The sequence below is a fragment of the Heteronotia binoei genome, chromosome 16, assembly GCF_032191835.1.
Source record: "Heteronotia binoei isolate CCM8104 ecotype False Entrance Well chromosome 16, APGP_CSIRO_Hbin_v1, whole genome shotgun sequence".
In the NCBI taxonomy this organism is placed as follows: Eukaryota; Metazoa; Chordata; class Lepidosauria; order Squamata; family Gekkonidae; genus Heteronotia; species Heteronotia binoei.
This window is the reverse complement of record NC_083238.1, coordinates 44122355-44137052: the sequence shown is the minus strand read 5'-3', so window position 1 is coordinate 44137052 and position 14698 is coordinate 44122355. Positions and strand designations below refer to the sequence as shown.

The 14698-nt window shown below is 49.2% G+C and overlaps 1 protein-coding gene across 1 annotated transcript in view; it reads right to left on the bottom strand.

Moving 5' to 3' along the window:
• KLF7 (KLF transcription factor 7) overlaps positions 1 to 14698 on the bottom strand; it is a 126040-nt gene that overhangs the window by 36797 nt on the left and 74545 nt on the right. Inside the window, exon 2 of the mRNA XM_060257314.1 lies at positions 11635 to 12244. Coding sequence (XP_060113297.1) covers positions 11635 to 12244 — 610 coding nt within the window. The remainder of the gene's footprint in view (positions 1 to 11634; positions 12245 to 14698) is intronic.

Below are 14698 nucleotides of genomic sequence, written 5' to 3'. Positions count from 1 at the left end.
CCACCACCTAAAGTTCCATTTCACACATATTCTCCTGGGTGACAAATGACTTCTCTATTTCACTGTAGGCCAAACTCTGGTTTCACTTTTTCTTTTTGGTCTTTATCAACAGCTCCTTGGCACATCATAAATTAGCACTGCCACGAATAACAAAAAAATATCCTTCAGTTTAGGGACAAAAATAGAAGATTGTTTCCTATTGTCCTCAGTAGAATTATAATTCTCTTTCTGGACTGAGTTGTTTGGCCTAAGAGCCCTGCAGCTTCAAACTCATAATATAAAACTGAGGATAGATCCAGGTGGGTAGCCATGTTGGCACACGAACGCTCATATCATGAATAAAACTTTGTTGGTCTTAAAGGTGTCACTGGACCCCACCGCCCCAATGGCTGGCTTGAAGGAGGCATTTGTTTCTTTAAATTACTTTGCCAAGCCAGCCAGTGGCTTGGAGAATGCATTTAAAGATAAAGTTGCTTTCTTTCCACCTATCCCTCCATCTACCTCCTCATCTATTAGTTTTCCTTTCCTTTCCTTTCCTTTCCTTTCCTTTCCTTTCCTTTCCTTTCCTTTCCTTTCCTTTCCTTTCCTTTCCTCTCCTTCCCTTCCCTTCCCTTCCCCTTCAGCTCTCGAACATCTGACATTCATGTCTCGTGGCTCTCAAATATCTGACATTTATTCTATATGGCTCTTATGTTAAGCAAGTTTGGCCATCCCTGGAGTAAACAATGCTGACTTTGATGGACCAAGGATCTGATTCAGTATAAGCAGGGCTTTTTTTTGTAGAAGGAACTCCTCTGCATATTAGGCCAGACGCCCCCTGATGTAGCCAATCCTCCTGGAGCTTACAATAGGCCCTGTACTAAGAGCCTTGTAAGCTCTTGGAGGATTGGCTACATCAGGGGCGTGTGGCCTAATATGCAAAGGAGTATTATGCCTGAGTATAAGGCAGCCTCATGCATTCATGTGTTCTTAACAAATCTGTGCCAAAGCTCACCGGTGCTCATTACATGATGGAACATTCGACACATGATGGAATATTCAACACATCCCTCTCATGCTTCCTATTGAGGGCCAACTGCATGATGGGCAAACACATCTACCCAGTGTTCAAGGGCAGGGGCACAAAAACACAAGCACAGAGAGAGAACTCTTTGTCTTTTCCATTTATCGTACAGGCACAGTGCAATTAAGCCACAGAGAGCCTCCTCTTCTGCACACGAGAGAGTTCCCGGCAGCCAAAGGGAAAAAGAATCTCTCGCAACCTTTCCAAGCCTTCAGTTCGGCTCTCTGCCGAGCCAAGTGGCTGGCAGCCATTGGCACGGCCAAGCTGGCTCACAATTGACAGTGCGTTACGTTGGTGACGGTTCCAAGAAACTACGGCTGCGAGCAGAGACAATAGGAGCGAGCAAAATGACTGCTTGGGGTCTATAATCTTGGGCCTGTGAGTTTGGGACCCTTATTAAGACACCCCGACATTTCCAAACCACACCCCTTTAATACTTCCTATTTCGGTTCTGGAGGCAATTCAGCTCTTTCCTTGCATAAGTAATGGGAGTGTCATTGTTTGGAGGGATCAGAGAGCGCTAACGGAGAGAGGCAACCCATGTAAACACAAGCACAGCTGTTCTGGAGTCCGGCTCTGCACCCATCCGGCTCAATATCTGGTCTCCAGTGATGACCTGTGCAGTTAAAACTTCTAACCCAGTTATGTAAGTGTAAGGTGATGCACAATGGGACAAAACTACCCCCCCCCCAGCTCTCAAATATAGATAGGTGAATGGGGCCTGCACCTGCACTTACTGAGACAGAAGAAGGAGAAGGAGGAGGAGGAGGAGAAGAAGAAGAATATTTAATTTGTATCCCGCCCTCCCCGCCGAAGCAGGCTCAGGGCAGCTCACATAGCATACCATACCATAAAATACAAACATTACAATAATAAAAGCACACTGGTTACACAACATATTACAATTCACTTATATATACTATTATCATACATTAAAACCATCTAATTAAAACCACCAAATTCAATTCCAAATTAATTTGGTGCTACAATCTTGATGTTACTCATCTTACAATTTTCCGTGACGACGGTACAATAGATGTGGAATCTATTGTACAGTCGTCACAAAAAGTTAAGAAGAAATTAAGAAAAAGCCAGCTGAAAGAGGGTAGTCTTGCAGGCCCTGCGGAACTGGGCAAGGCTCCGCGGAGCCCGCACCTCCTCTGGTAATTGGTTCCACCAGGGGGGATCTGTGATCGAAAAGGCCCTTTCTCTTGTAGCTTTCAGTCTGGCCTCCTTCGGCCCAAGGATTGTGGGCCCAGATTTTGCGAACCAGATCTCAGTACCCTCTGGGGAACATATGGGGAGAGACGGTCGCTAAGCTAGGGTCCTTGGCCATATAGGGCTTTAAAGGTAATAACCAGCACCTTATAACGAATCCGGTACACAATTGGCAGCCAGTGCAGTTCTCGCAGCCTTGGCTGTATGTGCTCCCATTTAGGGAGCCCCAACAACAGCCTAGCTGCCGCATTCTGCACTAGCTGCAGTTTCCAGGTTTGGCACAGGGGCAGCCCCATGCAGAGGGCATTATAGTAGTCCAGCCTCGAGGTGACCATTGCATGGATCACTGCTGCCAGGTCATTGTGCTCCAGGAAGGGGGCCAACTGCCTCGCCCGCATAAAATGAAAAAAGGCAGATTTAGCAGTGGCTGCTATCTGGGCCTCTATTGACAAGGAAGGTTTCAGCAGCAGACCCAAGCTCTTGACCTTGCGCGCCGTTTCCAATGGCGTACCGTCAAAAGCTGGTAGGGGGATTTCCCTTCCCAGGTCGCCACGGCTCAGGCAAAGGACCACTGTCTTCGCTGGGTTCAACTTCAACCTACTCAGCCTGAGCCATCCTGCCATGGCTTGCAACGCCAGGTCCAGATTTTCTAGGACGCAGCCAGGCCGCCGTCCATCAGTAGACAGAGCTGGGTGTCATCAGCATATTGGTGACAACCCAGCCCATACCTCCGGGCAATCTTGGCACGGGGGCGCCTGTAGATGTTAAACAACATCAGGGAGAGCACCGCACCCTGTGGCACCCCACAATTAAGTGGATGCCTCTGGGACAGTTCTCCCCCAATCACCACCCTTTGTCCCCAACCATCAAGGAAAGAAGAAAGCCATTGCAAGGCCAACCCCTGGATCCCTGTGTCAGCGAGGCGGCTGGTCAGCAATTGATGGTTGACCATATTGAACGCAGCCAATAGTTCTAACAAGAAGAAGAAGATATTGGATTTATATCCTGCCCTTCACTCCGAAGAGTCTCAGAGCGGCTCACAATCTCCTTTACCTTCCTCCCCCACAACAGACACCCTGTGAGGTGGGTGGGGCTGGAGAGGGCTCTCACAGCAGCTGCCCTTTCAAGTACAACCTCTGCCAGAGCTATGGCTGACCCAAGGCCATTCCAGCAGGTGCAAGTGGAGGAGTGGGGAATCAAACCCAGTTCTCCCAGATAAGAGTCCGCACACTTAACCACTACACCAAACAACATCAGCACTGCTGAGCTGCCTCAATCCAGATGCTGCTGGAGGTCATCCACCAGGGCAACCAGCACTGTCTCCGTCCCACGACCTGGACAAAAGCCGGACTGGTGAGAATCTAGGACGGAAGCGTCATCCAGAAAACTCTGCAACTGTAACACTACCGCCCTATCAATAATTTTGCCCAAAAAGGGCAAATTTGAGACCGGTCGGTAATGTGCCAATTTGGCCGGATCTGATGTAGCCTTTTTCAAGAGAAGGTGGACCACAGCATCTTTAAGAGGCGTTGGAAAAAGCCCCTCTGAGAAGGATCTATTTACAATGTCCCGTATAGGACACCTAAGCTCCCTCTGGCAAGCTTTAATTAGCCAGGAGGGGCACGGGTCCAGATTACAAGTTGTTGGGCGTACAGTAGAGAGGATTCTGTCAACTCCCTCCAAGCTGAGTGTGTTGAAGCGATCCAGAACTGGACCAGAAGACAGGCACAGGGCCTCGAGTTCACATACTGTATCCAATGTGGCGGGGAGGTCGTGGAGGAGCGACGAGATCTTATCTGCAAAAAATTTCGCAAAAGCCTCACAGCGTATCTCTGATTCCTTAGCATTTGGCCTGCCTTGCGACAATTCTGAATTGTCCTAAACCATTGTGCCGGGCGCGAATTTGCAGAAGAAGAAGAAGAAAATGATATTGGATTTATATTCCACCGTATACTCTGAATCTCAGAGCGGTCACAATCTTCTTTATCTCCCCCCCCAATCTTGTTTATCTCCCCCCCCCTCACAACACACATACCGTGAGGTGGGTGAGGCTGAGAGAGCTCCTGCAGCAGCTGCCCTTTTAAGGACAACTCTTGAAGGAGCTATGGCTAAACCAAGGCCATTCCAGCAGCTGTAAGTGGAAGAGTGGGGAATCAAACCCAGTTCTCCCAGATAAGAGTCCGCGCACTTAACCACTACACCAAACTGGCTCTCAAACTAGCTTTTTCTCTGAGCAGAAAAAAGATCTGGGGGGTCATACCGGATAGCTCAATCGAAGTATCAATCCAGCAGGGCTGTAGCCAGGATTTTAAAAGTTGGGAGGTATGTAAAAAAGTCAGGGGCACTTAATGGCTCCCCTCCTCTGGCTACCGCAATTCAGGGTGCTCGACTCGGGGTGCCTGACCTTCTCTCCCACCACCACCACCACTTGAGGGCCCTTTAAAAGGCGTGGGAGGGGCAGCAGCTCCTGGGTACCCCTGCCATGCAATTTAAATCATGGGGGGATAGAGGGGTGATAGGGGAGGGAAGATTAGGTCACCTAAGTTGGGGCACCCAACAGGAAGTCAGGGGGCAGGGCCCCCACAGACCCCCTCCCCGTAGCTACTCTATGTTAGGGATCATTAGGAAAGAGATTAAAAATAAAACAACCAATATTACAATTCCTCTATATAGATCTGTAAAAAACCCATGGTGCAGAGCGGTAAGCTACAGTACTGCAGTCCAAGCTTTGCTCATGACCAAAGTTCAATCCTGGCAGAAGTTGAGTTCAGGTAGCCAGTCCAAGGTTGACTCAGCCTTCCATCCTTCCGAGTTCAGTAAAATGAGAACCCAGCTTGCTGGAGGGAAAGTGTAGATGACTGGGGAAGGCAATGGCAAACCACCCCGTAAAAAGTCTGCCAAGAAAACATCATGATGTGACGTCACGCCGTGGGTCGGTAATGACTCTGTGCCTGCACAGGGGACTACCTTTACCTTTATATAGATCTATAGTGCGGCTTCATTTGGAATACTGTGCACAGTTCTGGTCACTGTATCTCAACCAAAGACATTGCAGAGCTGGAAAATGCACAGAGGATGGCAACCAAGATGATTAGAGGGTTGGACCACCTTCTCTACTAGGTCAGGTTGAAAAGTTTGAGACTTTTCAGTTTAGAAAAGACCTGATTGAGGGAGGACACAACGGAGGTTCATAAAATTGTGCATGGGCTGGAGACATGGGCTTGACGACGAGAAATTTTTCTCCCTCTTCCAAAATACTAGAACTCCAGGGCATCCAATGAAGCTGATGGGCAACAGATTAAAGATAGACAAAACAAAATACTTTTTACTTAGAGAGTGATTAAAATGTGGAATTCACTGCCAGAGGATGTAGTGATGGCCACAGGAGCAAATATCTTTAAAAGGGGAAAAACAGACTCAAGAAGTCTATCAATGGCTACTAGCCATGGTGACTGAGGGGAACCTCCACATTCACAGGCATTAAACCTGTGAATCCCAGAGACAGGTAGCAACATCAGGGAACGGCCTCAGCTTCCATGCCCTATTGTTGGCCCTTCAGAGGATCTGGTTGGCCACTGTGTGAGGCAGGATGCTGGACTAGATGGACTACTGGTCTGATCCAGCAGGGCTCTTCTGAAGTTTAAATGAGAGTGTGCCATCCTAAGGAGAGTCACACCTTTCAAAGTGCATTCCCTTCAGTGGGCTTGGGGCATAACACTGTGGGCCAGTTCATACACGATATAAATCACAGTTAAGAAGATTTAAGTGCAGTTTGGCGTGGTGTTTCAATAGATAAAACAAGTTTTATAATTGGCTTGCAAACCAGAACCAGCCATTGTAGGTGGAAATGGGTTTGCAAACCATGACTGATTCCTCACTAGCAGTTGCTCTGCCCGCCCCCCTTGAGCTTCTGCTTTCCTCAGCTCAAGCAATCAATTCCCTACCAGTTGCTGCATGGGGGCATTTTGATCCACAGCGCCTTCCAATTTCCCTCACGACTTCCAGAACTCTTAAAAAACAAGAGCAGGAAGCTGTGGGGGAAATTGGAGAGAGCCGCGGATCAAAATGTGCCCATGCATCAACTGGCAGGGAATTGATTGGTTGAACCAGGAAAAGCAGAAGCCCAGGGGCAGAGCAACCGTGATTGAGGAATTGGTCCATGCAGGCCTTTCTTTATAGAAAAAGTCCAGCAGGAACTCATTCACATATTAAGCCACACCCCCTGACATCAGCATTGTTTCACACAGGGCTTTTTTGGTAGAAAAAGCTCAGCAGGAACTCATTTGTATATTAAGCCACACCCCCTGCTGCCAAGCCAACCAGAGCTGCGTTCCTATGCGTTCCTGCTCAAAAAAAAAAAGCCCTGGGTCCATGTTTGATACCATGTCTGGTTTGGCATGATTGATGACCACTGTGGCTTTCGCTGTGTTTCCAGAGGCCATGGCATTATGGAGATGAAAGTAACAACGCTGATAATGGGGGAAATGGCCATGTTCTGACTCCCGCTTTGGGTGCTCCCAGCTTCTGAGGTTAGATGGGTGGCAGTCTGAGAGAGGGCCTTCTTAGTCATGACACAAAAATTGTGGAATTCCCTTCCCAGGGATATTCCTCTGTCCTTTCTGTTCACTGCTTTTTGCCCGAGGGTGAAGACTTTCTTGTATTGTCCGGCGTTCCCTCAATGATCCCTCCTTTCTGCCCTATGTTTTAATTGCTGAGCCTGTGTTTTCCATATCTGTTCTACTCTTGGTTTTAAAGCAGTTCAATGACAGGTTTATAATGTTCTGGGTTTATTTGTTCACTGCCTGGGCTAGTTCATCCGTTCAAGGCTAGTTCATCCGTTGTCTATTTTAGTGCGCCCCTATCTCTAGGAACTCTCTTCTATAAATGTATCATAATGGCTTCAATGTGGTCCTATCATCAGTTGTGTTCTGCAATAAAATGGAGGAAACTGACTCAGCAGGCCCTTGGAAATAAAAAAAAAAAATAGCACAGCATTCATGGAATTTTATCCTCCTTAGATGGGAAGCTGAGAGGAATGGAAACTAGCCATCAGCAAAAAAACAAACAAAAAAAAGGTCTTTTGAGGAAAAGTCTGAGTCAACTGAGAAAAAGTGTGGTATATTGAAAGCTGGGAGACCCACATCCAAATCCCCTCTCTGCCCCAGAAGGTCACTGGGTGAGCTTTGGCCAGCCGCACGCTCTCAGCTTAACCTACCTCACTGGATTTTCATGAGCGTTAAAATGGAAGAGAGGGGAACAATCTGTTTGGGGTAAGAAAGGCAAGCTATAAATGAAGCAAACAGTGGCTTGCCTTCAGGGTTCCATTCAGTTCAGCACAGTCAAGATGGAAAGGTCCAGGGGTGGAATTCTAGCAGGAGCTCCTTTGTATATTAGGCCACACCCCTCTGATGCAGCCAATCCTCCAAGAACTTACCAAAAAGAGCCTTGTAAGCACTTGGAGGATTGGCTACATCAGAAGGGTGTGGCCTAATACGCAAAGGAGCTCCTGCTAGAATTCCACCCCTGGAAAGGTCTAAAAAAAATGAGAATTAACAAAAGGACCATGCAAAATCGACACTATTCAACAACATAGTGGGAGAAGGGAAGTGATTTGAGTGCTGGCCCACCACCAGGGTTCTGAAGGGGCAGTTGGGAAAGTAATTTCTGGCCTCCTTCTGTCCTTTCGAAGACTGTTGTACCACTGCTGCATGCCTCCTGCCCAGTCTCTGCCTCTTCTTGCAAGACAGAAAGACTCATGAGAGGACAGGAGTTGCACTTGCTGTCAGAAACTCTGGGTCCTATTCCTATGGAAACGCCGCTGCTGAGTGACAACTCCTTAAAGCATGGGGGGGGGGGAGGGAGAAGGAGAAAGAGGAGAAACCGGATTTCTACCCTGTCCTTGACTACCCAAAGGAGTCTCAGAGCAGCTTACAACCTCCTTTCCTTTCCCCTCCACACAACGGACACCCTGTGAAGGAGGTGGGGTTGAGAGAGCTCTGACAGAAACTGCTCTTTAGAGAACAGCTCTGAGAGAATTATGACTGACCTGAGGTCACTCCAGAGGATGCATGTGAAGGAGTGGAGAATTAAACTCGGTTCTCTCAGATAAGAGTCCATGTACTTAACCACCACACCAAACTGGCCCTCTTTAGTAGTCCACCAACCTTTCCCTTTCCCTGGTCTGGTTCTAAGGTAGAGTCAGGGGGTCTCCCCAGCCTCCAACAGTACAAGAAGTATCTCCACATACAAACGTCTTGGAAAGCAAGCTGCAAAGAGTATCTTTCATCAACATCCCCCCACATTTTAGAATGCACAGCTGGTGCCACCTTTATGTACAAACATAGAGAATGCATTATATTCACTCTAGTGCTCCCCGGTTGTAACGTTTGTATTGCACAATCCACAGGTATTCTGTACATATGACAACTCACTAGAAACTCTATGGATACTGCAGGATTATAAACAGTCTTGTGGAACTCATGAAAGACTGGTGGTGCCGTGGAGCCAACTAATCCTTTTCTTGCTTCTGTTATGCCACAATGACTTTTTAAAATATCACTACTATGAAATGAGTTTTGGGTGGGTAGCCATATTGGTCTGGAGTAGAAGAGCAAGATGCATGTTCTCGCCCTGACCTGGATAGCCCAGGGAAGTCTGATCTCATCAGATCTTGGAAGCTAAGCAGGGCCGACCATGGCAAATTACTTGGATGAGAGATCTCCTTGGAATACCAGGAGCGGGAGGGCACAGGCAGGCTGTATCCAGCCACTTCTTTGAACATCCTCTGTGCGCCAAGTAGGAGTTGCCAGACGTCACCATGACTTCCAGACATGCATGTGCACACAAACACACACAAATACAGAAAATACCAAACAAACAAAACAAATTCCTCCAGCAGCATTTATCAAGATTCCCGGGGTAGAAGCTTTTAGGAGTCAATGGGTCAAAGCTCCCTTTGTTAGCTTTAACCAGGGGTGTATTCTAGCAGGAGATCCTTTGCATATTAGGCCAAACCACCACCCCCACCCCGATGTAGCCAATCTTCTAAGAGCTTACAAGGCTCTTTTTTGTAAGCTCCAAGAGGATTGGCTACATCAGGAGCGTGTGGCCTAATACGCAAAGGAGCTCCTGCTAGAATTTCACCCCTGGCTTTAACTCTTGAAAGATTACATTCGGGAAATGGTTGTTCGTCTTTAAGGGGCTACTGGAGGTCTCAGATCTTGCTGTAATACAAAAAGATGATCTGAACGCAATTTTCTAAAAAATGGGAATGAGGGTGCACTGAAGCAATTGGGAAGACTACGCTTCTTTTGGCCATAGGATTATTTCAAAAGCTACATTACAAAAAAAAAACCCACTGAAGAGCTGCTATGGGAAAGATTTACAAAAATTGAAAAGAATTCAGTTCTTGGTTGGTTTCACTGAAGAAGTGATAGACTCATAGGAGTGAGACAAAGACCAGGCCAGGGCCGTAGCCAGGATTTGGAAGGTCGGGGGGCATTTACATTTTTCAGGGGGCACTGATGCCCCCCAGCGCCCCACACGACCTTCCCTCTATTGACAGGCAAGGCTGGCCCTAGCCCTTCTGGCTAGCACAGCTCCGCCCTGCCCCAGTCACTGGATCTGCTGACTACTCATGAGTAGCCCTCCGAGTAGGTGACAGGCATGGGGCTACTCAGGGGAACAGGCGGGGGGGAGAGGCAGGCAGCAGAGGCGAGGAGAAGCAGAGGCGATCAGGGCTGGGAGGGAGGGGAAGGGGCGAGGAGAAGCCACTGTGATCGGGGCTGGGAGGGAGGGGGAGGGGCAAGCAAGTGGCTGTGATCAGTGCTGGGTGAGAGGGTGAGGGGTGAGGAGAAGCAGTGGGGATCGGGGCTGGGAGGGAGGGGAAGGGGTAGGAGAAGCCGCCGGATTGGACTGGGAGGGAGGGGAAGGGGTGAGGAGAAGCAGTGGGGATTGGGGCTGAGAGGGAGGGGAAGGGGCAGAAGAAGCCGCTGTGATGGGACTGGGAGGGAGAGGAACAGGCAGGAGAAGCCGCTGCGATGGGGCTGGGTGGGAGGGGAAGAGGCGAGGAGAAGCCGCTGCGATGGGGCTGCGTGGGAGGGGAAGGGGTGAGGAGAAGCAGTGGGGATTGGGGCTGAGAGGGAGGGGAAGGGGCAGGAGAAGCCGCTGCGATGGGGCTGGGTGGGAGGGGAAGGGGTGAGGAGAAGCAGTGGGGATCGGGGCTGGGAGGGAGGGGAATGGGTGAGAAGTGGCTGTGATCAGGGCTGGGAGGGAGGGAAAAGGGCAGGAGAAGTGGCTGCGATCGGGGCTGGGAGGGAGGGGAAGGGGCAGGAGAAGTGGCTGCGATCGGGGCTGGGAAGGAGGGGAAAGGGCAGGAGAAGTAGCTGCGATCAGGGATGGGAGGCAGGGGAAGAAGTGAGGAGAAGGAGCAGTGATCAGAGCTGGGAGGGCGGGAAAGGAGGTGGGGAGAAGCAGTGGTGATCTCGGGGCTGGAGAGAGGAGAAGGGGCGAGGAGAAGTTGCTGTGATGGGGGCTAGGTGGGAGGGGAAGGGGCAAGTGGCTGCGAAGGAAGGGAGGGTGGTGGTGGGGAAAGCAGCAAGAGAGGAGGGAAGGGAAGCTCTTCCTTGTCTGCCCCTGCCAACACCCTCACTTCTTTCTCTGCCATTAAAATAGTGTGGGGTGGAGGCAGAAGCAGCCCTAGCCCCCCTGCTAGTTAAAGGGCCCACGAAACAGCTGATCATCAGGCCCTTTAACTGGGAGGGAGGTGGGCCGCTGCTTCTGCCCGCGGGCTCATGAGCACAAGGCAGTTAAAAAAAAAAAAATACCGGTGAGCACCTAGAGCGAATTGGCAGGTTCCCATCACCAATCCGCCTTGCTCAGGGGTGGAATTCTAGCAGGAGTTCCTTTGCATATTAGGCGACACACCCCCGATATAGCCAATCCTCCAAGAGCTTATAAGGCTCTTTTTTGTAAGCTCCAGGAGGATTGGCTTCATCAGGGGGTGTGGCCTAATATGCAAAGGAGCTCCTGCTAGAATTCCACCCCTGGACTTGCTTATGTGCTTACGCATCCAGATGCCAAAGAGGCAACTGGTGTGCAGCTCAGAAATTTGCTACCACTTTGAAAGTGGTAGCTTTTTGAGCCATTCTGAGGACACAGGAGGATGAGGTGAGTACAGAATGTGTGGTATGGACGCGCTTTTCTGGTCAGTTTCCCCTCTGTAACCAGCCACCAAGACCCATAGCAGTCACCCAAAGACTTCAGCTCGGAACACAACAACAAGCCCTTAAAATAAACAGCAGATGAAAGGAGAACATTTGACAAACATGACCCAAATCATCCAACGTAAGTACCTGTGTGAGTCCTTTGGTGGGCTTTTAAGTGTGAACTCTTTGTATAGACCTTCCGGCACCCATTAAACTGACAGCGATGAACCCTCTTCTTGTTTTCGGGGGACGCGTCAGCCCCCGCCCCTCCTTGCTCACTGTCGCTGAGTGCGCACTTCGTTGTGCTAGCTGGTGCCACCACACCAACCTTGACAGAGCTAAGAGTGGATTTCTTCGCCACTAGTTTCAGCGTGACCGTGCCGTCTATGGGACAGACAGTCTGAGAGGTCTTTACAAGATGGCGGCTGAGCTCAGGTGAGGACGGAGGCGTTAGTGAGGTCACTGCGTTGAGTTGGGCCTGATTAACGGCAGTACAGCCCTCTGTAGAGGAGCTGGTGGGCTGTAAACTGAGGCAAGTCTCAGAGAGCAGCTTGTCCCGTGAGAGGATAACGTCCATGTTGGCATTTTTGTCACACGTGCTCATATCTATCGGTAACAAGAGGGGATCCAGCCGTTGGATATTGTCTTCTGTGCTTTGGGCAGAAGAGGTATGCAGAAAGCACTCAAAATCTTCTCCAAAGCTCTCTGAGATCTTCCTGGGCTCTGTCTGAAGGTAGCGCTCCAGCTCAAGACACGTCTGTGGAGACAGAAGGAGAAAGAAACCACCATTAGACAATCAAACCTGAAGGTAACTGCCATTCCAAGTGAAGCATGGTCACTGCCCTTTCCTCAACCTATCTGGGGAGAATGCACAGTCAGGTTAACAATTATTCATAAAGAATGGAAGCAGGAGTAATCTATGGCACAGATTGGGTTTACTTCTTGACAGGGCCTTTTTTGAAGAAAAAGCCCAGCAGGAACTCATTTTCATATTAGGCTACACCTCCTGACATCACCATCGTTTAGTATAGCTAAAGCTTTTGCATATTAGGCCACACCCCTGGTGCCAAGCCAGCTGGAACTGCATTCCTGCTCAAAAAAAAATGCGCCCTGCTCCTTGGCATGATTTTTCCCTGATAAAATTACAAGTACTACATTCTGTAGTTGTAATATACTCAAATGGAACCAGGGAATGTGGTAGAAGGTCCAGGAGAAAGAGAAGCACTTAGCGGTTGCCTAGCAACCTCAGACAGATACTCTCAGTCCCTAAACCCTGAGTCAATGTCTGCTTTAGAAACACAGTCGGAAGGGATATTTCCTCCCCTTTCTCTAGATCAAAACAACATCCAAATAGAAAATTAGTCAGAACTGTGGTAACTGGGAAACTATATTCTTAGATCACTACCGAAAGAAGTCTGTGGTCAGGCTGGAACAAAGACCCAGTCAGGCAGGAACAAAGACCATGACACACATTAACCTCCCCTCAAATTTTTCAAAAAAAGATAACCAAACCCCCAAAGCAGCTGGGAAGCCAAGAGTTTGTCAGTTTGTCGACGAATGGGGGACAAGAAATGAGGCTTTATCCTTTCCCTCCCCCCCACCCCCCCAATTGTCCACCTCTCTCCAACTGCTTTTTGAACAATGAGGCGGGAAAATACAGCAAGAACGCCAGAACAGCTATAACCATTAAGCACATTGGCTCAGAGGAATGAAACAGAAAGCTTTTTAACAGCATCCAACTGCCGGCTAAAAATCCAGATCCCTGAGTCAAGACGGTACAACCCTTTAGCTACATCCATATGGAGGTACACATATGAACAGCAGGGATGGTTCCACCGCATTTTGCAAAGCCTTTTCCCCCCAATCCCCCAGATGCAACCTGCATCCCCCAGGTTCAATAGTGTGCTGTCCTCTTCCTGAATTTAGAGCAAGCAGTAAGACAGAAGCATCAACAGAACAGTGAAAGGAATCTGGACAGCATCTTTCTGTATTTCAGGAGTTTGCTTTAACAACCACCACCACCAACACCACCACAATATTGATGATGATGATGATAAAGGAGCCATCGCTGGCCTGGGACTTTATCATCATGTTAAAAACAAAATATATATTACCCGGAGTACTGTGGGATCCCCTCTCCCCTTGAATGTCTCCTTTTTGAGTCCTCGTATGTTGTGCTGTGATGCTCTTGTTGGCCGTGCACTTTTTGTGTTTTGTGTGAATTGGTTTGTTTTGATCTGTGCTGGCCATTGGCTGCAATAATAATAAACTAAACTGAAACAAAATATATACATATCCCACTTTACCAAGCAAGGAAAGTCTTGGGTTCCTAGGGACTGAGTCAGGGTTGACAACCTCCAGGTATCACCTGGAGATCTCATAGAATCATAAGGACATAAGAGAAGCCATGTTGGATCAGGCCAATGGCCCACCCAGTCCAACACTCTGCGTCACACAGGCTGGCTACAGATGGGCAGTTTAAGCTGCCCTGGGGACAGCAGGCGAGCGCCCCCCAAAAGCGTGTCTACATGCACACAGCCTGCTGTCCCCATCCCATCCCGAGCTGTTCCCAACTTACTGGAGCCGACTTGAAAAGGCACCACTTCCAAAGTGGTGCCTTTTCACTGGAGTGCCTCCGAGGCACCTCCATGGCTGTCTGGGATGGCTGGGAAGTGGCTGGAAAGCACACGAGAGCCGCGGATGGGGCACAAGATCACTAGACACTCCCTAGGGCACCTGTGACCCGTCAGGATGCTCCTGGGTGCTCCTTTTATGGCCGACTCACTTCCAGGTCAGCTTGATGCTGCCCTGAGCCGGCTATCTGTTAGCAGCCATTGTAGCCAAAAAAATGGGTGCCATCAGGAGGTCCATCAGTGGTGTTGGAAGGGGCCATCTATTCCAATCCTCTGCTCATTTATAGGGTTGCCAGCCTACAGGTAGGGCCGGAATGGTAGATGATGGTGGAGAAGAAATTGGATTTATACCCCGCCCTCCACTCCAAATCTCAGCGTCTCAGAGTGGCTCACAATTGCCTTTACCTTCCTCCCCCACAACAGACACCCTGTGAGGTAGGTGCAGCTGAGAGAGCTCTCCCAGAAGCTGCCCTTTCAAGGACAGCTCTGCGAAAGCTATGGCTGACCCAAGGCCATTCCAGCAGCTGCAAGTGGAGGAGTGGGGAATCAAACCCGATTCTCCCAGATTAGAGTCTGTG